At 38.0% G+C, this 26,486-nt stretch overlaps 4 protein-coding genes across 4 annotated transcripts; all 4 read left to right on the top strand.

Moving 5' to 3' along the window:
- Positions 1-6,411: 6,411 nt before the first annotated feature.
- On the top strand, positions 6,412-7,827 carry LOC307007424 (green-sensitive opsin-2-like; the record flags this gene model as incomplete). The annotated part of the gene is made up of 5 exons (XM_079629461.1): positions 6,412-6,772; positions 6,852-7,020; positions 7,140-7,305; positions 7,388-7,627; positions 7,714-7,827. The coding sequence occupies 5 exons, from the start codon at positions 6,412-6,414 to the stop codon at positions 7,825-7,827; spliced, it is 1,050 nt and encodes a 349-aa protein (XP_079485587.1).
- Positions 7,828-9,018: 1,191 nt separating this feature from the next.
- LOC307007423 (green-sensitive opsin-1) lies at positions 9,019-10,567 on the top strand (the record flags this gene model as incomplete). The annotated part of the gene is made up of 5 exons (XM_079629460.1): positions 9,019-9,417; positions 9,500-9,668; positions 9,755-9,920; positions 10,014-10,253; positions 10,457-10,567. Exons 1-5 carry the CDS (start codon positions 9,057-9,059, stop codon positions 10,565-10,567), a joined length of 1,047 nt encoding a protein of 348 aa, XP_079485586.1. The 5' UTR covers positions 9,019-9,056.
- A 1,465-nt stretch (positions 10,568-12,032) lies between these two features.
- On the top strand, positions 12,033-17,116 carry LOC307006988 (green-sensitive opsin-3-like). Its single transcript, XM_079628539.1, has 10 exons — positions 12,033-12,428; positions 12,508-12,676; positions 12,858-13,023; positions 13,148-13,387; positions 13,568-13,672; positions 15,240-15,606; positions 15,706-15,874; positions 16,138-16,303; positions 16,397-16,636; positions 16,768-17,116. Exons 1-10 carry the CDS (start codon positions 12,068-12,070, stop codon positions 16,879-16,881), a joined length of 2,097 nt encoding a protein of 698 aa, XP_079484665.1. The 5' UTR covers positions 12,033-12,067; the 3' UTR covers positions 16,882-17,116.
- Positions 17,117-21,438: 4,322 nt separating this feature from the next.
- On the top strand, positions 21,439-23,512 carry LOC307007422 (green-sensitive opsin-2). Its single transcript, XM_079629459.1, has 5 exons — positions 21,439-21,887; positions 22,022-22,190; positions 22,483-22,648; positions 22,725-22,964; positions 23,101-23,512. The coding sequence occupies exons 1-5, from the start codon at positions 21,527-21,529 to the stop codon at positions 23,212-23,214; spliced, it is 1,050 nt and encodes a 349-aa protein (XP_079485585.1). The 5' UTR covers positions 21,439-21,526; the 3' UTR covers positions 23,215-23,512.
- The last annotated feature ends 2,974 nt before the right edge of the window (positions 23,513-26,486 follow it).

Here is a 26,486-nt window from a genome sequence, read left to right as displayed (position 1 = left end):
TTGGATTATAGTTAAAACGCATTCCCAAGAGTTTGGTCAGGGAAGGGGCCTAAGGAATATGAAGGTGTTGCCAACATGGACTAGGCTGCTACTGACTACAATTTTTTAGGTGCTTTTAAAGCTTTTCCCACTGACCTTACCTAATAGGGTAATCTTGATTTGTAAAGAGCATCTTTCAAATCATGCTCCCCGAAAAAGAGTATTCCGCTTTCTTTGAGCCAAACACTTATACAGTATGTGTGTGTATGTACAAGTTCTCACAAACGCACAAACCCTCATCCACACCTCAGTACATCCTTTCTATTTATCTGGGAATGATTAAGGCATACCTCATGGCTGATTTTTGGCAAAGATTTGAGAAAGGAAGGTAAGTGTGTTAAAACAATTCACTCTCAACAAAGTTCACCTAAAGTAGATAATTAGATCTAAGCTATTATTCTTGCCACGGACTGTTCTTTGGCCAGAAGTCTCAAGATAAGGGCATTAGCACATACACTGAAATGGCCTTATATGTTTTAAATTTGCGCAGGTTTCATTCTTGTTGTCTTTTGATTGAACATATTTGGCAGCATGCAAATCAAAAAGTACAAAGAAAAAAAGGGCTTAATGCCAGGACAAACCCCATCCTTAATTTTTCAAAGTTTGTTTTGATGCAGGAAATTTATTGCTAAAACAGCTTAAATTAACTTAATATATAACTGAAAATATTTTAGAGAAATTTTAACTCGGCATTGCGTTTCTAGGTGTTACTGTGGCTCAGACAGTAGAGCTTGGCATCATGGGTTTCAAGATGCATGAACTCATAAAACTGATTGCATGTGCAATTTATACTAATAGTTTGATCCCCAGGGAACACATATAAAGATTATTGCACTGGTTGGATCTGCGAATCCAAAAAAGTGAATACATGTAATTGGACTTAAACCAGAAGTACAAACAATATAGCATGCTTTTCTTTAGGAATAACTTTGCTAAGAGCTGTAGACACTTACATTTCATGATAAAACAAATCAAAACTATGATCAAAACTAATCAAGTTTTTACATTGACATATTGAGGAATATGTGGGGAAGCTTTTATTTAAAACAGCATACATTACATTTCCCTGGGAATCAAACCTATGACCTTGGTGTTGATTTGTTCTACTTTTGAGCTATGTTAACACTATTTCCCCCCACTAATTTCAAGATCTGAGTACTTATTTGAAGAAATCTTAAGTGTATTTTGTGTATTTTTTCTTTATCCAATGAACATTTATTTGTAAATAGGTTTAGTATAAACCTCAATGTCCATTGTTTGCAGTCTGAGAAAGAAGTCAACAGAAAAAAACGCTTATTTGTCTTCGGTATATAGTGTCTCATAGTGATTGTTAACTTGGCCTCAGCTTTCAGCTTTGATATTGAGAATATAGGCTAGTCTTTGCCAGTCATGGGAGCTTTATAAATTAGATTGGGTTAGATCATTAGATAGGCAAATGTGTAATCCTAGTGATACTAGGAAATTACAGGTTAATTTAAACAGGGGTTAGGGGATAAATTAAAACAAGGATATATACATGTGTAATACTTCAATGGCAATATGTACTGTATATGAAAAGTCTCAATCTAGTCTCAACATTCATGGGGACCTATGTGATGCCAGCTACAAAAGGTCAACTAGTTCAAGTAGGTACAGTATCTACATCTACTTCTGCCAGTGTGATAGCACCTGCCAGGTCATTTGCCAAGTCTGGAGTATCCTGATTAAGAGTTTACCACGTCGTGTTGTATAGACAAAAGATACCTGTACATTTTAACAAGGGTATAAGCTATACGTTAAGTAAAGAAACTACTCATGTTTACTTATATATGTCTGAGAAAAACTATATTGCTCAGTGCAAAAGCAAAAGTTTAAGCATGGAAACTGAACTTCAAATGTGCATGTATTACAACATCTTAAAAATCTTTGAAAAGGTATAAAGTAATCGGACGATTTTAATATTCAAATGTTTATCCGTATACTGCACTAATTGGTTGGATACGATTTCTAAAACTTGGACATTACAATCAGCAATTTTCAATGGGAGCCTATGAGATTTTTGGAAATGTTGCTAGTCAGTAATCTGATTGGTTAGAACACACAACAGACTAAAGGTTTGTGCTGTTTGGTAGAGGCCTTAAAGTTGGCATAAAACCAAAGTTGTGATAGTATTTTCTTCCATATCGTTATGTAAAGTGAAACGGCTTCTCAAAGAAAAAATCATTTACTGCCATGAAGGACTGTACACATTGGTGTTCTTGACTTAACTCTACTGCCAGCAGAGTCTTATCCAGGACGCTTAAACTTATTACCACCTGGCTTTGTTGGGAAACTACCTCAGAAGTGTAGCATGGTCAAGCTACTACAAGCTACTACAAGCTTACAAAAAGAAGCAGACTATAGCAAATTAGGCTATAGTAAAGTTTAAGCAAACTTAATCAGAGCAGTATTCCTGCATGAGAGTAAATACAAATAAAAGCTAGAATAAAACTGAACCAAAAACAAAATGATGAAAAGCAGGTTTTTATTAAATATTTGGTTATAAAAAGACATAAAATGTAAAACAGGGCATGGCCAAAGACTCAAACCAACAAATTGTTTCTTTTTGAACCGGTTTGTTCTAAACAAACAGGTAGCCTATATTAACTAAAACGAATCAGGCTTTCCATCGTGAGAGAGGGGGTGCTCTAGATGGTTTGTCACGTATTCATTTCTTTGCTCACTCAGTTGTAAAGTGCAATGCACAATATAGCGTGACATAAAACTTTATCGGTTTGATGTGCTACGCCACTACTTTTTGGAAAAAGTAGCATGTTACTGGAAAAGCTACACTATTACAGTGTAAAAAAAACTGTGGTACGGTAACTCTACTGAAAAATGTTGGCAAGTTACTAGTAGCATCGCTGATCACCTTTGGAAAAATGCTACGTTTAAAACAATGTTGTGCTTTAAATCCAATTGTTAGTTTTAGGTGACCGGGCTGACCACAAAATGTATTTCCCAACCGGAACCTTAATCATTGCTGTGTTTGGACAGCACTAAGGACTATATGAACTGTGAGTTCATACGAAGCTCAGCCAGTTCTCCAGCCCCGCCACTGCCAGATGTCTACAGCCCTACGCCGTCTCCGGCGAGTCCCTGTGATGTCGAGCCGAAGGTCGTGCATCCACCTGCAGCGCCAATGCGAGCGGATCCTGCGGCTCCATCTTGGCTCCTCTCACCTTCGGCTCCACCGGAGACCCTCGGACTTGCGGCTCCACCAGGTTCCCTCGTCCTGCCGGCCACCGCACTCGCCTTGGTCTACAGTACCAGCGATGTCGCTCGTTTCCATCGGCTCTCCGTCTGCACCTGTGGATCCATCCACCTCCTCTTCGTCGGTCATCCCCCAGTTTTTTTCAGACGTATTTGCAGGAATATAATATGAAGATTGTACAAAGTAACATTTACCTTTAAGAACATTATGAAATGGGTACAAAATGGATCACTGTTTTGGGTTGAATGGATCACATATCTGTGTTAGATGACTAATAATCACTTTTTGAATACCAAATACTTTCCAGTCCACACTATAACGTGTACAGTGTTTTCAAATGTATTAATTTACATTTATGCATTTGGCAGACGCTTTTATCCAAAGTGACTTACCTTGCATTTCAAGCTACACATTTACATACTTATCAATTCTTGCTTTCCCTGAGAATCGAACCCATGACCTTGGCGTTGCAAGCGCCAATGCTCTACTGTTTGCATTTTCAAATTTAATGTGGACATAGTTTTAGATACTACTAAATTGATGTATTCAGTCTAATTTGTTATTTAGCCAGTCTGTCATCCTGCCAATCGGCCAGTACTACTGTAGGCTTTGGGACTAGAGTTTGTATTCACACTCTATGGTTAGCACAGGGTGGCTAGTGCAAGTTGAGAAGGACTTGCTAATCTTTGGGCATCCCTAGTGAGCAGAATCCCAAACAAGACTCTAAACCTATTACCTAATTTTCAGCATTTGTTTGCCTCTGCATAGAGCTTGCAGGCTAAACAAACACTCAAACATCCCCTGAACAAATCAAACCTGCTATCATCCCTGTTCCAATGGGTGCCTGATTAGTAAACCACACTAACCAGCAAATGAAGTAATTCAATAAAGTTAAGTAGGCTGAAGAATAAAACAACGATGCGCACCAAGTATTTCTTTTTCTGGTGAATTTGAAACAGATGTTTATACGTATACATAAAAATTATCTTTGTATCAAGATTAAGATATATATGCAGGTACAGCAAACTGAATTATTTACAGTCATATGCATGAAATGATATTTAATCACCCTGATCTCATGAAATGCGTCTCTATAGCACGCATTGTATTTATCGTGCAATTTATATGCAAAAGTTTTATGTGCATATGATACGCAGTTTTTGCATGTAAAAAACAAACAAAACTATTGTTTGCGTATAAATTGCACAATAAACGCAATGCATGCTATAGAGACACATCTAAAATACGTTTGTGGAAATGTGGTTGGGTGAGTGCGTGGGACCGGGTTTCAGGTGTCTGATTTGTATGAAGATGAGTTAGGAATGGATTCCAGATGTCAATAAATGTATATATATTTCTCTTGTTGGTGAATATTATTTTTTCTAATGTGATGTATTCTGTAAGAAGACCGATCGAGTGATTGGTATATATAACATTTTTGTATTTCCAGTTTAGCAAAATTACTTTCTTGGCGATAGTTAGAGAAATGAGGAGTGGGTTTTTATATTTGACTGGGAGATTATCAACTTCTATGCTGTTTCCATGTAACAGAGTGATGTAGATGGAGGGAATCTATTATAGAGTTTTGTGGTCACTGATATCCAAAATAAGTGAACTGCTTGACAGGTCCATGTGGCATGAAAGTAGTCATATGTGCTCCCAATGGCCCTCATTTATCAAAAGTGCGTACACCAAATTTCCAGCGTACACCTGGCGTACACCCAAAACCACGGTGACTTTGCGATTTATCAATATGGACGTTGGCGTACGGCACGCTCAAATCCTACGCCAGCTCAGGAGGTGGTGTACATGTACGCACGTTTTGAGTTAGTGCTGAAATGCGCAGAAAAACAATTCCTAACACCACAAAACGCACTGACAAACTAAAGATATGATATATTATGACCCTGTAAAAAAACAACAACAGAAATTATAAACTTCAGTGTTTATTTTTGTGAGTTAAGCCCGGCATGCGCGCACGGACTGGGTTCAGTAATGCGTTTCCATTACCCTTCAAATTGCGCAAATTGAAATTGCGAATTGAAAATACGCCCAATGGAAACACGTCAATTTCGCAAAAACTGGCGTTTATCGCAAAAAAAGTTTTTACGCTCGCATGAGGTGGTTTTTCAGGCAATTCGAAAAAGGAATATTTCGCAAAACTGCAATGGAAACAGTTTTTGCGCATTTACAGTCACCTGAAGACGCGGTGTGTTTGGGGTCCGTGTCCGCAAATAATAATAATTATCATCATTATTACTAGGCTATATTTAGAAGACGCTTTTATCCAAAAAAGGAACAAAGCAATTCGTCAAATGACATTCATAATACGGGTTAGACAATAATAATACAGGACTAAGATTATCACAAATAAACACAAGATTTTGACGCATATCCAAAGGGTTTGTGGAGCGGAGTGTGGAACGCGCACTGGATGGCACGGAGGCGCGCGCGCGAACACTTTTTCCTATCAATACGCAAAAATGGTGTGGGAGTAGCCTGAGCTTCTGAGCTACGTTTTGATTTTAGGATTTCAAAATCCTTTAGATCCTTTAGATATAGGCACCTTAAGCAAGCAGCCGTTTTTATAGACCCAAACGTTTGATAATCAGCATGTAGTTTTATGCAGAGAAACTGTTATAACAGATAAGTGTGCAAAACAAAGTGGTAGCTTATTCAAGTAATGGTGCCGCAAAAAGAGATATGAACAGCTATGTGATAAAATAATTTTTCTGTGAAATAGTAAAATTTGTAATTTTTTTGGAAAGAGAAGAACACATTTCAAATCAATCATTAGGGTGAACTGTACTGTGTTTGCACTTGAACAGCATCGTGACATACTAAGACAGCGTATTATCAGATGAGTATGCTATGCTTGCTCAGAGTGCAGAACCTTTCTAATCCCTCCAACTAATCTGAGCAGGAGGTGATGGATATCATATCAAAAAGAAGGTTCAACAGGAGGTAAGGTCATAACTTTATTTAAGACCATAGACAAATCTCCTTACTGGCCACTGGAAAGCCTTCCTCATAGCCTAATGTTTCACCTGGGAAAAGTATATAAGGACGCAGATGAGTGTTGTAGCTTAACTTGTCATACTGGACTCTTCTGGTTCAAGTTTGAACATTTCTGTTTGAGGATGAATGGCACAGAGGGTGATAGCTTTTTCATCCCCATGTCCAATAGGACTGGGCTCGTCAGGAATCCTTTTGAGTACACCCAGTACTATTTAGCAGAACCATGGAAATTCAAGGCTTTGGGTTTCTACATGTTTTTACTGATCATTTTTGGTTTACCTATCAACGGGCTCACATTGCTGGTTACAGCTCAACACAAGAAACTCAGACAGCCGCTCAACTACATTTTGGTCAACTTGGCTCTTGCCGGCACAATTATGGGAGTTTTTGGATTCACGGTTTCTTTCTACTCCTCGTGCTTTGGCTATATGGTAGTTGGGCCCACTGGTTGCATGGTAGAGGGATTTTTTGCAACACTTGGTGGTAAGAAGCAAAGAAAACCAATTTGGTCCCAAGAACTGTGATATACTGTTAACTTTACTCTCTCGCCCTGTACTAACAGGTCAAGTCTCTCTTTGGTCTCTGGTGGTGCTCGCTGTTGAGAGGTACATTGTTGTGTGTAAGCCAATGGGAAGCTTCAAGTTTTCTTCAAACCACGCGTTGGCGGGCATTATTTTCACATGGATCATGGCCAGCAGTTGTGCTGTGCCCCCACTTTTAGGCTGGTCCAGGTAAATCTCTTTAATCCAATCACTAGATATTGTAACCCACAGGAGGTTTCGAATTGTGATTACAAATATTTGGCAAACTTAAATGAGTTAAAATCTTCTAACATTTTTTGTTCACGCAGATACATCCCTGAAGGTATCCAGACATCATGTGGACCAGATTACTACACCCTTAATCCGTTGTACAATAATGAATCATATCTCATTTACATGTTCACCTGCCATTTTTGTATACCTGTCACTACAATCTTCTTCACCTACGGAAGTCTTGTCTGCACGGTCAAAGCTGTAAGTTAGCTTAGTCCATTTACATTTCAATACTGTCATGAACAATATTGTATCACTATTTTGGTTTTCACCAAATCTTTAGGCTGCAGCTCAACAGCAGGACTCAGCGTCCACCCAGAAAGCTGAGAAGGAAGTTACACGTATGGTCATCATGATGGTTTTGGGCTTCTTGGTAGCTTGGGTTCCCTATGCTAGCTTTGCTGGCTGGATCTTTTTAAACAGAGGGGCTGCCTTCTCGGCACAAGGCTTTGCAATTCCTTCCTTTTTTTCCAAAAGCTCTGCCTTGTTTAATCCCATCATATATGTGCTGCTCAACAAACAGGTACGAGCTCTTAAATTATGTCTTAGCTGAAGCCTGGAATCATTTTATATCCATGTGCTCATGAATGATTCTGTGTTTCTTTTCAGTTCCGTAGCTGCATGTTAACCACCCTCTTCTGTGGAAAGAATCCTCTAGGAGATGACGAGTCCTCAAGCGTGTCCACCAGTAAAACAGAAGTGTCCTCAGTTTCTCCAGCATAAACGCGCCTCTCTGCCTCTGCAAAGTTCTGCTGAAACAATGAAGATCGGTCTTGTTAAGGTGTATTTATGAAGCGTGGATATTTATCTATTCCTTCTCTTCAGTGAATTTCAAACTTAAACTCACCAACTCTGCTCATCATTGTTGTAATAAACGGCTTGGCTGGATTATGTATGTTTCCCCATCTTAAGTAAAAAAAAAAAGCAAATAAAAAAAAGACCAAACATTCTGTCAAATATATAGGTTGATTTATTTGCATGTTTTTAAATTTGTAAGAATTTTTACAGTTTTAAGAGCCATACAAATCTCAAACGTTTCCTAAGTAAACATCCGTTACCAATTCTAGAACTCCATATCTTTATTCTGATGGACCTTAAAAAGTTTTATTTTTCTGTTCATATGCACATTCATCACATACACACATTCTTATGTAAATATTCTTTGAATACTTGTATTAAATAGCTGTATAAATAAATAAATGAATGCTTGCAAACAGAACATTGAAGTCCTGTTTTCTTTCTCTTAATATTTTAAGATAGCATACACAGTAATTTGGCCAGCTTATATGTGGCTTGAAAGAAGAAGAAAAAATAATGCCTGGAATTCTGTCTTCTCCATAACCCTCTCATAATGAATTTGCCAACTGGAAAATTGCATGTTGGCAAACAATTATTAACTAATAAATCCATTTACATTTCAGTTCATGAAGCCATTCTTAAACTGATTTTCTGACTGCCTTTTCAGTCTAATAGATGTGTAGATGCGTAAACATGATGAACGATATTCAGTAATATCTAAAAATATTTTTATTTATAAATGGACTAAGATTTAAAATGAAAGATTTAAGGCATACAAGGAACTTGTAGTGTATGAAAACTTGAGGAGGTGGAAGTCGCATGAATGAGATGAAGAATTGTGAGCACACTTGGACTTTCAGCTTACCTCAGTGGCTTAAGATGCTGCTTAAGAGTTTGCGCAAAGCTAAAAACTAATCCTTGTAGGAAGAGATGGATATCATGCTTAAAGGGAGGGACAAGCCCCAAGGTCCAATCTGTGGCTGTTATGAACTTTGATCTGAGCCAAATAATCTTATTGGTGACACCCGGTTCCAGTTTTGGTCTTCTTGGAAGAGTATATAAGCATGCTTGTTGCTGTCCACTTGAGGTTGACCATCTCTTGAGTTAGCAGCTGTTCATATTTTAACTTTAGATTTAATTTGAAAGAGGGCAGAATGAATGGGACAGAAGGGAGTAACTTCTACATTCCCATGTCCAATAGGACTGGGCTTGTGAGAAATCCTTTTGAGTACACCCAGTACTATTTAGCAGAACCATGGAAATTCAAGGCTCTGTCTTTCTACATGTTTCTACTGATCATTTTTGGATTACCCATCAATGCTCTAACCTTGGTGGTTACAGCTCAACACAAGAAACTTCGGCAGCCACTCAACTACATTTTGGTCAACTTGGCTTTTGCCGGCACAATTATGGCCATCTTTGGATTTACAGTTTCTTTTTACTGCTCATTTGTGGGCTACATGGCTCTAGGTCCGCTTGGCTGCGTAATGGAGGGTTTTTTCGCAACAATTGGAGGTAAGGGATAACTAACAATCCATTTGGATGCCTTTTTAAAGCGGTGCATTCCAGTGGACTAACTTCTAATTCCTGTCAACAGGTCAAGTCTCTCTTTGGTCTCTGGTGGTGCTTGCAGTTGAAAGGTACATTGTGGTGTGCAAGCCAATGGGGAGCTTCAAATTTTCTTCAAACCATGCGATGGCAGGCATCGCTTTCACATGGGTCATGGCCTGTAGCTGTGCAGTGCCCCCACTTGTGGGCTGGTCCAGGTAATTGCACTGAAACAGTTTGCGGAATTACTTGAAGTCTACTTTGATCTGCTTACTGTTGCTTAGTATCAGTGCTGTTCTTACAGGTATATTCCAGAGGGGATGCAGACTTCATGTGGACCAGATTACTACACGTTGAATCCTGAATATAACAATGAATCTTACGTCATGTACATGTTCAGCTGCCATTTTTGTATACCTGTAACCACAATTTTCTTTACCTATGGCAATCTGGTCTGCACAGTCAAGGCTGTATGTATAAGTTTGAATCATCAATGCTTAAAAATATTTTCCACATACTAGATGGTCACACTGCATCCCTAACTGGTTCTTCATTCATTTCAGGCAGCAGCTCAACAGCAGGACTCAGCGTCCACCCAGAAAGCTGAGAAGGAAGTGACACGTATGGTCATCATGATGGTTTTGGGCTTCTTGTTGGCTTGGGTTCCCTATGCCAGCTTTGCAGCCTGGATCTTTTTCAACAGGGGGGCTGCCTTCTCGGCACAATCTATGGCTATTCCTGCCTTTTTCTCCAAGACTTCAGCCTTGTTTAACCCCGTCATATATGTGCTTCTAAACAAACAGGTAAGTAATGTTTTCACAGAACAATACTTATTTTACAATAAGTTATTTTACAATATGTTTTCACAGCATAATACTTCCACGGATTAAAAAGTAAAAAGAAGTTTAAAGTATTAAAATACTTTAATGTTGTTGTAATGTATGTTGTAATGATTCCCTTTACACTTTAAATATGGAATGAATTCAGTTTCCTATCTCATTCACAGTTCCGTAGCTGCATGCTGAACACCCTTTTCTGTGGCAAGAGCCCTCTTGGTGATGAGGAGTCTTCGGTGTCAACAAGCAAAACAGAGGTGTCCTCAGTGTCTCCGGCGTAGATTAATCCTCCTATCTGCCTATACTCTGTGCACCATCATACAAATGGAATGAGTTCACAGACATGCAAGCATATCGCTGACCAAATGGCTAAATGGGCTTTGTAACAGACTCTGTAACTGCTATTTTTTTCTTCTTCAAACCATACACATCCATTTTATGGAATTTAATCAATATAATTCAAGAATTACTGGTTCTGAAGTTAAAGATAAATATTTATGTTATATTTACTGGGTTTATGGCTTAATCTACTCCTCTAATTAAGCAGATTTTTTTTCCAATAAAAAATATTTGAACTCACCTGCAAAGTGTTTTGCACAATATCCTGTCTACCCATGTACCAATATAATTTCTGTTCTGTGTTCTGTCAATGAGGTCATTATTTATTTATTTTTGTGTCATTCTATTGTCTGTACTTCATGAAATTTTCTGGCTTGATCAGGTCAGTTTCTGTAAATATTTTATAAAATGCTTAGTACATTTAAATAAAAGCATGCATTCAAAATTTGTGTTATTGTTTATTGTCCTTGTTTTGACTGGTTACATTTTTTTAAAAAGAACTTAACATGGATGAAATAATAAAAATTGTATTCCGCCCATTCTAATGAAGATATATCAACCTTTCAGTGATCAGTTCTTAAAAGAACCCTATTTTTCTTAGTGTGAAGCACATTTAAATAATCTAAAAGAACCCATTTTCCACTATAAGGAATATTTTGTGCAAAATAAAGATTCCACGGATGTTAACGGTTCTTCATGGATGAGTGCATCTAAATAAATATATATATAGCTTGCTTCCTTTTTCTTTCCTTAATATATATTAAATACATAAGATGTTTTCCTCAAGTTTTCATAAAGTACGCTTCATGCTATTTGTGCACTTGCTCGTGAGCTGCTTTAAAACAGTTTCTGCAATTTATGCGTAGGTATAAAATAAATGCAAATAGATTAATACTTAGTTTACCCTACTTTAGTAATTCAGTAACACAATCCAGTCAGTTATTTCAAAAATAAAGACCATCCTCTTGACATCACTGCAGTCATAGATCAATTGTTTGATTCTACACTGCCATAGTCAATTCTTTCCAATGTCAATAGTTGTTATTCCGGTTTACTCTTGACTGTGGTGTTCAAACACGTCCAGGATTCAAGTGTGCATATAGGGGCATGTGAAAATGTGAGGGCTGTATGCAGCCCATTCCACTGGATTATCTCTCAGCCTTCTACTTACAAGAAAGATTACACGGTCAAAGATTTGAAACCTAATCCCAATGAGAGGGGATGGATATCAAATCAATCCTGGCAATGAGCCAAGTAGATACGTTCCAGTTGGTTATGAAGTCTGGTATCCGCCAAATCTTCTTAATGGTGACACCTCTTTTAATTGGGAACTCTGCTAAGGGTATAAAAGCAGGTGCCTGGAAGTATTTGTGGAGTACACTTTTGCTGGTGTCCTTTTGGCAAGCTTGCAACACCTCTGCTCTTGGCTCCTCCGCAGCAGGATGAACGGCACTGAGGGAAACAACTTTTACATTCCTATGTCCAACAGGACAGGGCTAGTGAGGAGTCCTTATGAATATACGCAGTATTACCTGGCAGATCCATGGCAATTTAAGGCACTTGCTTTTTATATGTTTTTGCTGATTTGCTTTGGGCTACCGATCAATGTGCTGACACTGCTGGTCACAGCCCAGCACAAAAAGTTGAGGCAACCTCTAAATTTTATTTTGGTAAACCTGGCTTTCGCTGGAACAATTATGGCCCTTTTTGGATTCACGGTTACATTCTACTGCTCCCTTGCTGGTTATATGGCTCTGGGTCCCATAGGTTGTGCCATTGAAGGCTTCTTTGCTACAGTTGGGGGTAAGAAGATTTCAACATTGATTAATATGTTTTGTTGTTTGGGATTCCATGTTTGACTCATTTTATTTTTTGTCTACAGGCCAGGTTTCTCTTTGGTCTCTGGTGGTGCTTGCAGTTGAAAGGTACATCGTGGTGTGCAAGCCAATGGGGAGCTTCAAATTCTCCTCAAACCATGCAATGACAGGCATCATTTTCACATGGGTTATGGCCTGCAGCTGTGCAGTGCCCCCACTTTTGGGCTGGTCCAGGTAAGTCGCTCATGCTCATTAGAGACTTGTAATCAGTGGAAAAGAGATTAAGGCTCAAATAGTAATAAAACAATTCTTACATTAACGTTATTAACAAATATTATATATTGTTTAACCAATTGATTGATGTCAACTAAATTATTAAGTTGTTTTAACTAATTATTTCATTGTTTCAATACAGATACATCCCAGAGGGAATGCAAATTTCCTGTGGACCGGATTATTATACCCTGAACCCAGAATTCAACAATGAATCCTATGTCATGTACATGTTCAGCTGTCATTTTTGCATTCCAGTTACAACCATCTTTTTCACTTATGGAAGCCTTGTTTGCACAGTCAAAGCGGCGAGTGCACATCACACACATACTTGCAATATTTATTAACTTTTAAATATTATTAAATATAACAAATATTTGATATATTTAAATAATCAAAATAAATTAAATATTTAAAATATTATTCTTTCAGGCAGCAGCTCAACAGCAGGACTCAGCGTCCACCCAGAAAGCTGAGAAGGAAGTGACACGTATGGTCATCCTGATGGTTTTGGGCTTCTTGTTTGCTTGGGTTCCCTATGCCAGCTTTGCAGCCTGGATCTTTTTTAACAGGGGGGCTGCCTTCTCGGCACAATCTATGGCTATTCCTGCCTTTTTTTCTAAGTCCTCTGCCTTGTTTAACCCCTTCATATATGTGCTTCTCAACAAACAGGTGAGCAACATTGGACTTTTAAGAATGCATGCTTTCATCCATAAATGAATAAATTACAAACCATTCTTTTAGTCTGAGACCATTTTGTCAACCTTGAGATAGTTTGACTGCACTATGAAGACGTAAATGGAATGAAATGGCTATTTCAATTCTAGCGTTATTCCTCTTTCTAATCCTCAGTTCCGTAGCTGCATGCTGAACACCCTTTTCTGTGGCAAGAGCCCTCTTGGTGATGAGGAGTCCTCGGTGTCAACGAGCAAAACAGAGGTGTCCTCAGTGTCTCCTGCATAGAAATATTTGCCAACTACGTTTTCTCAATGATTCTTTTAATGTTTTTGAGTCCACTGTCATGAACAAGCATACGTCTCCATGGATCAGTTTCTGTAATGCTTTGAAAATCTCTGTAATTATCATCCAGTTGGGCCATGTACCTCTTCTCTCTCTGCCTTGGAACATTTTAGTTTAAAGAAGACTTTATCCTGACCCTGACCCTACTTTGCTAATGCGGACTAGATATACGTCACATTTAGCCTCTATTCTCTTCAATAAAAAGAGCATGGGTAGATTAGTTTGCGCAATGCTCAACTCATGGTTTATCTGGTGTCTCTCCACCAATGCTTCAACACAAAGTATAGCTCACCACTAAATCTAAGCATAAGCCTCTTTTCTGGACATCATCACATCCGAAGGTCATGACCAGAACTGCTTAAAACCACCCAAGGGTTCAGTGAGAAGCATACTAATATACAGAACTAAGTCAATGACACGATGCAATATTCTATTCATTTCATTATTTTTGTTTTTAGCTGCTTTGTCAGCTTTTTTATGTATATATTTTCTAAATGTTATACATATTGAAAAGTAGAATAATAAATACATGCATACAAATGTTGTTTTTGGTGATTTGTGTGTCTAATTGATGACTGGTGGCAACCATGTTAAGATCTACAAACATAAAGCTACAAATTGATATCAAAAGACTATTCATTCTCGAACTAAACCTATAAACATGACATTTAATTTAATTTAACTGGATTGGATGTGGAGCTTGCAATTCATTTAGTGATTTATATTCTGTTTTATATAAAGTGATTTGAATGAAATCCATATGCTAAATGATGACTACAGATGTGTGAAATTGGAATATGTGAAATCAGAATGGAATTAAAATATATAATAATAATAATAAATAAATAAATATTAAAGAAAATAAATGAAAACTACATTCTACATTGTTTGCTATTACCTTTTGCCCTTAAACGTATCCTAAAATTAAAATAACTGTGGTTTTGATTTTGAGTTATTTTTTTGATAATCATATTCCAACATTTTGAGAAAAAAAGGGCTAATTCATCTTGAGTCAGGATGCCACAGAACAAGTGCTAAGCATAACTATTAGACCTTCAGGACTTAAAATAAAATTATGGGACAAGTCTTAATCTGACAGGAAATCCCCTTTAAGTGTTTTATTGTCCCTAATAAGGAAATAAGTGTATAGTGTGTATAAGAAATAACAAAACATCATACAACAATCACATTTTTTAAATTAAATACAGTGTTGTGTATACTCACTCTGTACTGACAAACGATATAATTTCTTTAATACAATAATCTCAAACATCAAAATAGTGTCAAATCCAAAGCTTCAGCGGGTGATTAACACAAAAGTGATTATGTCTGCTCTTATAATTCAAATCCCACATTGTAACACCCTCCCTATCTTACGCTCCTGGATTTATCCCTTATAAGGAACCACAGAGGGATATATAAACACACCTGATGCACCTTTGCAAATAAAGAGCAGGTCCAACACAGCAGATCGCATCCTCTTCCAGGTCTGGATCACTAGTAGGCAAAGATGAACGGCACCGAGGGAAACAACTTCTACATCCCCATGTCCAACAGGACAGGGCTAGTGAGGAGTCCTTACGAGTATTCGCAGTATTATCTTGCTGAGCCGTGGCAGTTTAAAATCCTTGCTGTGTACATGTTCTTCCTCATCTGCTTGGGTTTTCCCATCAATGGCCTTACATTGTTGGTTACAGCTCAACACAAAAAGCTCAGGCAACCTCTCAACTTCATTTTGGTCAACCTGGCTGTGGCTGGTTCCATCATGGTTTGTTTTGGATTCACAGTCACTTTTTACACAGCAATTAACGGCTACTTTATTCTGGGTCCAACTGCCTGCGCCGTTGAGGGCTTCATGGCCACACTTGGAGGTGAGAGAAATTAATGTTTTTGGATTGGTTTGGTCACTAGGTAGGTAGCTGTACTGTATTTTGGGTGCAATTGATTTTAATATTTTATTTGCTACACAGGACAAGTTGCCCTCTGGTCACTTGTGGTGCTGGCCATTGAAAGATACATAGTGGTTTGCAAGCCAATGGGTAGTTTCAAATTCTCAAACAGCCACGCTATGACAGGAATTGGATTTACATGGGTAATGGCCATGTCATGTGCTTGCCCCCCTCTGGTTGGCTGGTCCAGGTTAGTCAAATAAGACATTATGCAATTAATTAGTTCTCCGCTGTAGTGTAGAAGTGAGTACAACAAACATTTCAGCTGAATGAGACTTTTTATTTGATTTTGTCAATATACAAGAAAATAGCTACTTTTAATTTATGACTGTGAAATGTACTTTTCCCAACTGAACACATGGACTTTTGGAACTTTTATGGCATGAATAACGTTCTCTTGTTTTTTTAAACAAGAAGAGGGTAATCTAAATTTCAGGTGCTTTTCTTTAACAGATATATTCCTGAGGGAATGCAGTGTTCATGTGGACCAGACTACTACACTCTGAATCCTGAATACAACAATGAATCATATGTTGTCTACATGTTCACCTGCCATTTTATATGTCCGGTCACCATAATCTTCTTCACATATGGGCGGCTTGTTTGCACCGTCAAGGCGGTATGAAATGTCATTTTAAACATTCCTGTAAATTAGCAACTATGTATTGGAATACTAAAATGACATCTGCCTTGTTTGTTTTTGCTCTCTTAGGCTGCAGCTCAACAGCAGGACTCAGCATCCACCCAGAAGGCTGAGAGAGAAGTGACAAAAATGGTCATCCTGATGGTTTTGGGTTTCATGGTGGCTTGGACCCCTTATGCCACTGTTGCTGCTTGGATTTTTTTGAATAGGGGAGCTGCTTTCAGTGCCCAGTTCATGGCTATTCCTGCCTTCTTCTCGAAGAGCTCATCCATATTTAATCCTATCATTTATGTGCTGCTAAACAAACAGGTAAATCATATCAGACTTGCTGGAATGGAAAGTAACATCCTACACATCTCATTCCCTATCTACTCCCTCAGTTATTAAAGAGTGGCAAAATGTCCCCAAAAATGTACTAAATGAAACACTGTCTTTTACAGTTCAGGAACTGCATGCTGACCACTATTTTCTGTGGAAAGAATCCTCTTGGCGATGACGAGTCCTCAACTGTCTCCACCAGCAAGACGGAGGTGTCCTCTGTATCTCCAGCATAGACTTTTGAACCTCTCGCAGATTATGTTCTTTTAGTCAATGACCACTTTGGGCATCTGAAAAAGAGAGAGAGAAAAAACTAAATTAGTTGATGCATCTCATAAGGTTGTGTTCACTATGACTATTAACCTGGTGGACTCACATACATTTGCTAAATAAGTAAGGGATAGTTACAAAAATGAAAATGATCCCATAACTTACTCACCATCAAGCCATCCTAAGTGTATATTCTTCTTTCAGCCAACACAATTAGAGTTATATTGCATCGTTTGGCTTCAGAAGGCCTTTATTAAACCCCTGGAGCCGTATGGGTTACTTTTTTAGATGGATGGATAAATCTAAAAAATCTCATGCGATACTCACTTCTATTATAAAGCTTGGAAGAGCCAGGATATTTTTTAATATAACTTCGATTGTGTTTGGCTGAAAAAAAAAAAGTAATATAGGGCTACATCCAAGAATGGCTTGCGTGCGTGAGTAGCTAAATTGTGGGATCATTTTCATTTTTGGGTGAATAACTATTTAATGGGATTTAATGGGTTATCAGTGGTTATTTTTTATTAACTGGGAGCCTAACATTTATATATTTGCCCTAAAATGTGTACATATTTTGTAAATAATAAAAAAAATTATAGAAATAAATACTGGCATTAAAAAATGTGTCTTCGTTTCCATTATTTATGAATTTATTTAATTTTTAGTTTGTTTGTACATATATAGGCTACTGTATGATACTAAAACTGAAATTAGTTTACCATAATTTAGCATTAGTATTTTAAATCAAGACATACAACCCACGTAGTGCTAAATACAACCAAATCCACACTACATTCAGTTTGAAACAATCCTCTCATTAAGGCCAGATATATGTTTGCAATATATTGTGGAGACTAAGCTCTTTTAAAGTCTCAAATTCCACATCAACCATTTATTGGCTAATTGAGTGTTTTATTTCATCTTTAATATAAATAAAGTTAGCAAAACTTTGGAATATAGAAAATGTATAGTTCCTTTACTATATTGTGTTTTGTATGGCAGACAAAGTATGAAGCAATAATAGCACTAGCATATTATGTACATAGCTATTGTCAAGTTAGAATGGGGTTTGGTCACTGCATACGTCTATAGTCATAATTTAAGAATATACCTTTTTTATAAAAGAAAAGAAGAAGAAGGGAACAGGTTGATTTTTTTTGTGGTAATAAACATTATGCCACAAATGCTGTTGAACAAATTTTGGTCACACTTTAGTTTAGGGTCCAATTCTCACTATTGACTATTAATCACGTAGTTTGCCTTAATAAACTCCTGAAGGCTGCTTCGTAGATGTTAAGTTTAGGTATTGGGTAGGATTAAGGGATGTAGAACATGGTCATGCAGAATAAGGAATTAATATGCTTTATAAGTACTAACAAACAGCCAATATCCTAGTAATATGCATGTTAATAAGCAACGGCCTGATAGTGAGAATTGGACCCTAAACTAAAGTGTTACCCAAACATTTAACCAAGATTCAGGTTGGTCTGACCCTGCTGAACACCAGCAACAATTATCTAACCATTCTGACTCCAGCAGTCTCTGCCTAAAGGTCTTAATGTGACCTGCATGATGCTCAGACAAAGAACGATTGGCCAGGTACAAGAGCAGACATGGACAAATACAACTCCAAGAATGTTATCTCAAAGTAGCCTAGCAAACAGGCCAACAGCATCTTGGCAACAAATGGTCTAATGTTATTGTCAATCAAATGACTGTGGAATCCAAGAAGGGTATAAAAAGTGTATTATTATTTATTAATAGCCCCTATAATAATTAGTTTGTTCAGTTTAGTTTATCCATCGCATTGCTCTGAAGAATAGCCTACATTTGAGAATCAGTCATGCAGCAAATCCACAAGAATGGAATTGGGAAATCCATTCATGGTCATGATCTTTTATTCACAGGGCAATTTAATTTTGGACAATTTGCTGTTTGACTTAGAGATATGGTTTAATACCGTTTCCAGTTGTGACAAATTCTTCAGCTCAACTGTATGACGACAACATCCGGTGACTGTGTGCTGCGCACGTTTTTGGCTACCACTTGAAGCTGTAATTGTATTTTGTCAATTTGTTTTAAAACAATTTGTTTTCTTTATTTCATACTCCTAAAATTGACATTTATGGATCTCGACGGAGTTTTATTTGTGTTCGCTTCTCTCTTGTCTGCTTCTCTCCATATCTGCTGCGTAGTTTCATCTGCCCACCTGACCTGACACACTGCCTGCCTTGTCTGCCGTCCGGTGTTTGCTGCGCGGTTGCCGCGGACGCCATCTGCGTGCTGCATCTTTGCCGGTGTGGTGGTTCTGGTGTGTTCCCGTTTGGGGTCCTGGAGTTGGCTCGGCGGTGGCATGGGAGATGCGGGTCGACGAGAATGCCTCCACTTTGCAACACATTATACAGTTTTGTGACATCTTTACTGAATTCGTTTTGGACTTTTGGGTCGGACACATGCTGCTCCATATTCTCACTCCGAATGGGATTTGACTTTCGACTTTGACTTTTCGGAAAATTGTGAGGTGTTTGATGTTTATTGTTTTGATCTGATTACTGTTGCCTGTAAAGCGTTTTGAGCTGTGGAAAACGCTGTATTGTATGGCGTACATAGGCTACCTATTTGTTCAGTTTCTATTTCACCCCAAAATCAAAATAAATAAATTATGTTTTGCTATTCTTGTAGATGTTTTTCATTGACATTTTAGATCATTCAAATGCCTCCGTTGGTTCACAAAACAACAACTTAGAGACATCCAAGCAAGTAAGCTAACATGCACAGACTCTGAATATTAACTTGTATGCTATACAGCAAAATAGCTAAAGACTTGATGTGTACACTCATTTTAATATTTTTCTCCCTAACCTAACTCAGACCATAAACGTAGGCTACTGGCATCTGCTATCCTGGAAAAAGAAAGGCTACTATTAAAGAAAAATATGAAATCTGCCTAACCTATTGATCATAAAAATCATCATGCACTTGATGGAGTTGGTTGAGAGATAATGTTCAGAGTGTGCAGAGCTGACAAAGAAGCTCAAGTATAATATTTTGATTTGTTTAATATTTTTGTTGAATACATAATTATCTACTTCCAGTTGTGTTATTTCATATTCTAATGATGGAAAATACTCTGAATAAGGAATGACCAGTGCATACGACATAGCATCAAAAGAGTGTTGCATTTATTAGCCTATTCGATTGTTTACAAAATTTTAAACCATTACTGCAGGAATGTCATTTTTGACACATGTGTGCTAACATACTTTTTTCTTTATTTTAAGAAACTATAGGGCTAGCCTATAGCTTCCATGTTACAACTCCCAAAGTGTAGCCTATCTAAAAAATTTCTTTCACCACATTTGCCATTTAATTTCAACAATTTCCATGACTTTTCCAGTCCTTTACGTTTACTTTATATGGGTTTTTATAAAAACTTTTAATATATATTTTTTAATTATATATAGACTGCACTCAAATATCATTATTTTACTCACCCCAGTTAACAACTGTATAATTTTCCTGTGTGGAACACAAAATATTCACGTTGCTCATTTCCATAGCCTACAACTAATCCATAAAGTGTGTATAGGCTAATAACGGGTGTCTGACCCGACAGCCTCACGGTCATCGCTCCGGCAAGCTGTGCAATTGTCTCGTGTGATCCTCTTTCTGTCCTCTACCTCTCTAGCTCCCTGTCAATTCTCCACTGTACTTTCTATCAAGACAAACCCCCACAGAATAGATAAAAAAATAAATAAATATATCACAACAGTAGAATATGACTCGTGCCTTCTATTCCACGTTTTCTTAAGCCATAGGCTATTATAGCTTTGTGTTAGACACCTGTTATTAATTCGTTCTTCTTATACAATCACCATCCGCAGCGCTCATATCGTTTTAGCCTACTACATTTAAACTTGGCGGGTTAAGACAAGACTTCTCATGCACCTCTGGTTCTGAAATACGAATACGAGCGCATAACCGATCGCAGCATGCATTTTAAACACATTTAAATCATATAAACAACTTATATGCTAGTTTTTAATATTGCAAATGCAGTGAGAGTGAACATTATCGGTGGGGTTTGGTAGCCTACACATGCACGTAGACCACCCAACCCAAGCCCCATTTTAGCACCACCACTGGCCACAGCTGTGACAGGTGAAAATTGTTATATTTAAATAAAACGCACATCAGAGGTGACATTTTGTTATTTTAATGTTATTGTGTTACTATCACTGCTGAACTACATCAGAAAATTATCATTTGATATACATTTTATCCTTAAAATAAATAAAGCTTTGTTCAGCTATACTCACTTTGTACTGTCAATCAATATCAATAGTATGCCCTAATTTAATGTCCTAAAAAGGTGAAAAAACTTTAAGATTTAAAGCTTCACCGGTTGATTAGCACAAAAGTGATTATGTCTGCTCTTATCATTCAAATCCCACATTGTAACACCCTCCCTATCTTACGCTCCTGGATTTATCCCTTATAAGGAACCACAGAGGGATATATAAACACACCTGATGCACCTTTGCCAATAAAGAGCAGGTCCAACACAGCAGATCACATCCTCTTCCAGGTCTGGATCACTAGTAGGCAAAGATGAACGGCACTGAGGGAAACAACTTCTACATCCCCATGTCCAACAGGACAGGGCTAGTGAGGAGTCCTTACGACTATCCACAGTATTATCTTGCTGAGCCGTGGAAGTTTAAAGCGCTTGCCGTTTACGTGTTCTTCCTCATCTGCTTGGGTTTTCCCATCAATGTCCTAACCTTGGTTGTTACAGCTCAACACAAAAAGCTCAGGCAACCTCTCAACTTCATTTTGGTCAACCTGGCTGTGGCTGGCACGATCATGGTTTGTTTTGGATTCACAGTCACTTTTTACACAGCAATTAATGGCTATTTTGCTCTGGGTCCAACTGGCTGTGCGATTGAGGGCTTCATGGCCACACTTGGAGGTGAGAGAAGTTTTAATGTTTTTTTCTTGTTTTACTTTGAATGCTCTAAGGAATTACTTCGAATGTTCAAAGTAGAGTATGATTGGCTGTACATGTAGGGAGTAAATGAATTGTATATTTTACTTGCCACACAGGTGAAGTTGCCCTTTGGTCACTTGTGGTGCTGGCCATCGAGAGATACATTGTGGTTTGCAAGCCAATGGGTAGTTTCAAATTCTCAACCACCCACGCTATGTCAGGAATCGCATTTACATGGATAGCGGCCATGGCATGTGCTGCTCCCCCTCTGGTTGGCTGGTCCAGGTTGGTCTACATTATGCAATTAATTTGCTCTCAAGTGCAGTGATTATAACAACACTTTTCAGTTGAACGTGAGGCATTTTTATTTTTTAAAACAAGTTGTTTATCAATACACAGGAATGGCTTAGTTTTAATGTACAGCAGTAAATAAGACTTGTCCCAGTGTAAAGCTCACAATGAATTTAGATGCAAAATTGTAACTATATTTGTACTAAATGTAGTTGTTTTCGAATCCCAAAGTACAACAGACTACTCTAACTTAAGTTTCCTAACATCAGGTGCTTTTCTTTAACAGATATATTCCTGAGGGAATGCAGTGTTCATGTGGACCAGACTACTACACTCTGAATCCTGCATACAACAATGAATCATATGTTATCTACATGTTCACCTGCCATTTTATACTTCCGGTCACCGTAATCTTCTTCACCTATGGGCGGCTTGTTTGCACCGTCAAGGCGGTATGAAATGTCACTTTAAACATTCCTGCAAACTATTGGAATACTTTGTTACAAATTGTCTGCTTTGCTCTCTTAGGCTGCAGCTCAACAGCAGGATTCAGCATCAACCCAGAAGGCTGAGAGGGAAGTGACAAAAATGGTAATCCTTATGGTTTTTGGTTTCTTGTTGGCTTGGACCCCTTATGCCACTTTTGCTGCTTGGATCTTCTTTAATAAGGGAGCTGCTTTCAGTGCCCAGTCCATGGCTATTCCTGCCTTTTTCTCAAAGAGCTCATCCATATATAACCCTGTCATCTATGTGCTTCTAAATAAACAGGTAAATCATATATCAGACTTTTCCTACATATCCCAGACATCCCATTCCCACTCTTTTCCCTCTCCTCTCTATTGTCTATCAATAAAAAGCTATATAAAACACCCAAAAGTACTAAATGAAACACTGTCTTTTACAGTTCAGGAACTGCATGCTGACCACTATTTTCTGTGGAAAGAATCCGCTTGGCGATGACGAGTCCTCAACTGTCTCCACCAGCAAGACGGAGGTGTCCTCTGTATCTCCAGCATAGACTTTTGAACCTCTCGCAGATTATGTTCTTTTAGTCATTGACCAATTTGGGCATCTGAAAAAAAGATGAAAAAAAAAAGACAGTTGAATTAGTTTCTGGTTGCGTTCACTATCACATTAACTGAATTTAGAGCTCAGGGTTTATTGGGTGATCAGTGAACATTGAAATTGTGGGGGGTTTTTTTATGTGCCGGGAGGCTAGCATTTATATCTTCTGCCTAAAATGTACATATATTTTGTAAATAATGAAAAAGAAATACATAGAAATAAATACTGGCATTAAATACTGTTTCAGTTTCCATGTGTAATGAATTTAATGAATATCATGATTGCTCCAACATCATATTTTTTAAATCGAGAGATAGACTATACATTTAGTACTAGAATAATATTCAGTCTTTAATATAAAGTTTACAAATGTACACACAATTATGGAATACACAAATAATGTTTACATTCCATAAATCATATGGTGTTTTGTATGGCAGACCCAGTATGCAACAATTAGAAAACATTAGCAAATATGGTAATTCAGCTATTGTATAGTTAGAAATGTTGTTGATTGTGGATTGAAGCAGGGTGATATATTTTTATGAGAGATCAGCAGGATGACCAATTTCTTGTACCATTCTGATCCTGCCAAAATGTCCTTATGTGGCTCCATGGTGCCAACACTGAACACACAGTGCTTGGCCAGGCACAGACATTAACGGCTACAATTCCAGGAATGTGTTTTCTCAAAGATAAACAAGGTCAGCTTGGCAAGAGGTCCATTAAAGAAATAGTCAAAAATTACCTTTTGGGAATCCACAGAAAGTAGTAGCCTATATGAAAACTATATTTTTGAATACTATACAAGTCCATAAATAAAAGAGAGTAGATTATTTGTTCAGTTTAGTGTACTCATTAGAATGTTGTCATATAGGGTATAATTTTGATACTCCACATTATTTATTGGAAAATAAATGATCATGATAAGGCAGTTTAAAAGTTTTAAACATGATTGCACAATTTGCTGTTCCAACCTTCACACTAGGGAAAAAAATATACAGTAAACTTTCAAGAGGGTAAATCAAGCTATAAGTATTTTTAATATTAAAGGTAGGGTAGGCAATTACGGAAAAGCTATCAATAGCAAGCTAGCTTTGAAGGCATGAGATCCCACCCTACCTTCAGAGCGTCTACAAAGTCACACCTCCAAAACACGAGCGCGCACAGCTGAGAAAGCGTCACACGAGACGGCATTAAATTCCCAGCAAACACATTTACGCTGTGGCAATGTCTGTGGCACGTTGCATTTCTGCTATGGCAACGTCGTCTACGTGCTCGCAAAATTGTAACAACGTAGAATTGTAAGACGCGACAGGGCTGTAGCAATGTTGTTGCGCTAGTTGCGTTTTTTATGCTAGGGCTATAGATAGGGCCCCCATTTAGCATTTTATGTTTTGAGGTTAATTTTTAATTAGTCAGATGTTAGATAATTATATAATTTTAAAATATTGTTTATCCTTATTATTATTTAAAGGGGCTATCAGTCAATTAGCCTAATTATAATCATCACCTGCAAGTGTACACTTTGAAGAGTAAAAATTACAGACGGTTACGTTAATTCAACTTTATTAAAACTGCATATGGTAATCAAATTGCACTTCCAAAAGTCAAGCATTTGTGATAAAAAAAAAAAAAAACTAAATAGACGAATATACAAATTTATTTTAAGTATAATAAATAAAACATAAAAAGCAAAGGAAGATCAGAACATTTAATGGACAATACCGGGTTCTGTACATGCAGAAAGTAGTAGAAAGCTGTGTGATAAAGGTCGGTAACCGGAATCAGTCCAGGAAACATCCACAAATCCAGAGGAGCAAAGAAACGAATGAGACTAAATAGCAGACAAATCAAATGAAAAACTAAACAGTGCGAGCGAGGCTACATTAGTCACATTAGAAAACAAATTTAATTAATTACATATCTTGGCTAAATTAAGCGCAATACTCACATATCCTTGCTCGATGAAGAATGAGACAACACAATGAGCCCAACAGGCGGTTGAAATGAAAAAAGACTGATTTTCGCGATTCAGGGCAGTGACGAATAGCCTATATATGTAGTCCAGTGGTTCTCAAGACACCATCTTAAGCAATGGCTTCTGAACTGTGTTTTAGAAGGAACCATCTGGAAGAGAATGCCAACTGTAAAATGGTGGACAGAAAGAACCTGCAGAGGGTCATAAAGACAGACAACACATCACGTGCAGTGCCCTACCCTCACTAGAAGACATCGCCAGCACGCAGTGTCTCAGGAGAGCTAGCAATCACTGCCGACCTCTCACACCCAGGACAGCCTCTGTTCAATCTGAAAAACATGAACAGCTCCAGGTAGAACGTCACGGTTGTCATCTTGTAAGTACGGTTACGACATGGTGTGAACGTGGTCTGTCTACAACTCTGCATTGCCTTATAGAATGTGCTGATAATGTGTGATGTCCGTGTAAGCAGGTGCACGGAGGTATGGAAATACATATATGTAGACAGGCATGTAGAGTAGGACATTGTATCATTGCATTCGGACCGAATCACACATTCACAGAAGATACACTATATTCCCAAAATAGGGACACCCCTCCAAATCATTGAATTCAGGTGTTCCAATCACTTCCATGGCTACAGTTCTATAAAATCAAGCACCTAGGCATGCATACTGCTTCTAAAAACATTTGTGAAAGAATGGGTCGCTCTCAGGAGCTCAGCTCACCTGTGCAATAAGTCCATTCATGAAATTTCCTCACTACAAAATATTACACTGTCAAATGTTAGTGGTATTATAACAAAGTGGAAGCAATTGGCAACCCAGCCACGAAGTGGTAGACCACGTAAAATCACAGAGTGGGGTCAGCGCATGCTGAGGCACACAGTGCACAGAAGTCGCCGACTTTCTGGAGAGTTAATAGCTACAGACCGAACTTTGTGTGGCCTTCAGATTACCTCAAGAACAGTGCGTAGAGAGCTTCATGGAATGGGTTTCCATGGCCGAACAGCTGAATCCAAGCCTTACATCAACAAGTGCAATGCAATGCATTGGATTCAGTGGTTTAAATTACGCCGTAACTGGACTCTAGTCTAGAGCAGTGGAGAAGTGTTCTCTGAAGTGAAGAATCAGGCTTCTCTGTCTGGAAATCCAACGGACGAGTCTGTGTTTGGTGGTTGCCGGGAGAACGGTACTTGCCTGACTGTATTGTGCCAAGTGTAATGTTTGGTGGAGGGGGGATTA

Source organism: Phoxinus phoxinus (assembly GCF_949152265.1).
Source record: "Phoxinus phoxinus genome assembly, chromosome: 11".
In the NCBI taxonomy this organism is placed as follows: domain Eukaryota; kingdom Metazoa; phylum Chordata; class Actinopteri; order Cypriniformes; family Leuciscidae; genus Phoxinus; species Phoxinus phoxinus.
This window is presented reverse-complemented; position numbering and strand designations above follow the sequence as displayed.

Excerpts from the sequence above, each read along its gene's own strand:
- LOC307006988 (XM_079628539.1), top strand. The coding sequence starts at position 12,068 with ATGAACGGCACTGAGGGAAACAACTTTTACATTCCTATGTCCAACAGG. Across the intron at positions 13,673-15,239 it reads AGGTGTCCTCAGTGTCTCCT|GCAAAGATGAACGGCACCGA; the intron begins GCATAGAAATAT and ends GATCACTAGTAG. Across the intron at positions 16,304-16,396 it reads TTGTTTGCACCGTCAAGGCG|GCTGCAGCTCAACAGCAGGA; the intron begins GTATGAAATGTC and ends TTGCTCTCTTAG.
- LOC307007422 (XM_079629459.1), top strand. The coding sequence starts at position 21,527 with ATGAACGGCACTGAGGGAAACAACTTCTACATCCCCATGTCCAACAGG. Across the intron at positions 21,888-22,021 it reads CTTCATGGCCACACTTGGAG|GTGAAGTTGCCCTTTGGTCA; the intron begins GTGAGAGAAGTT and ends CTTGCCACACAG. Across the intron at positions 22,965-23,100 it reads ATGTGCTTCTAAATAAACAG|TTCAGGAACTGCATGCTGAC; the intron begins GTAAATCATATA and ends TGTCTTTTACAG.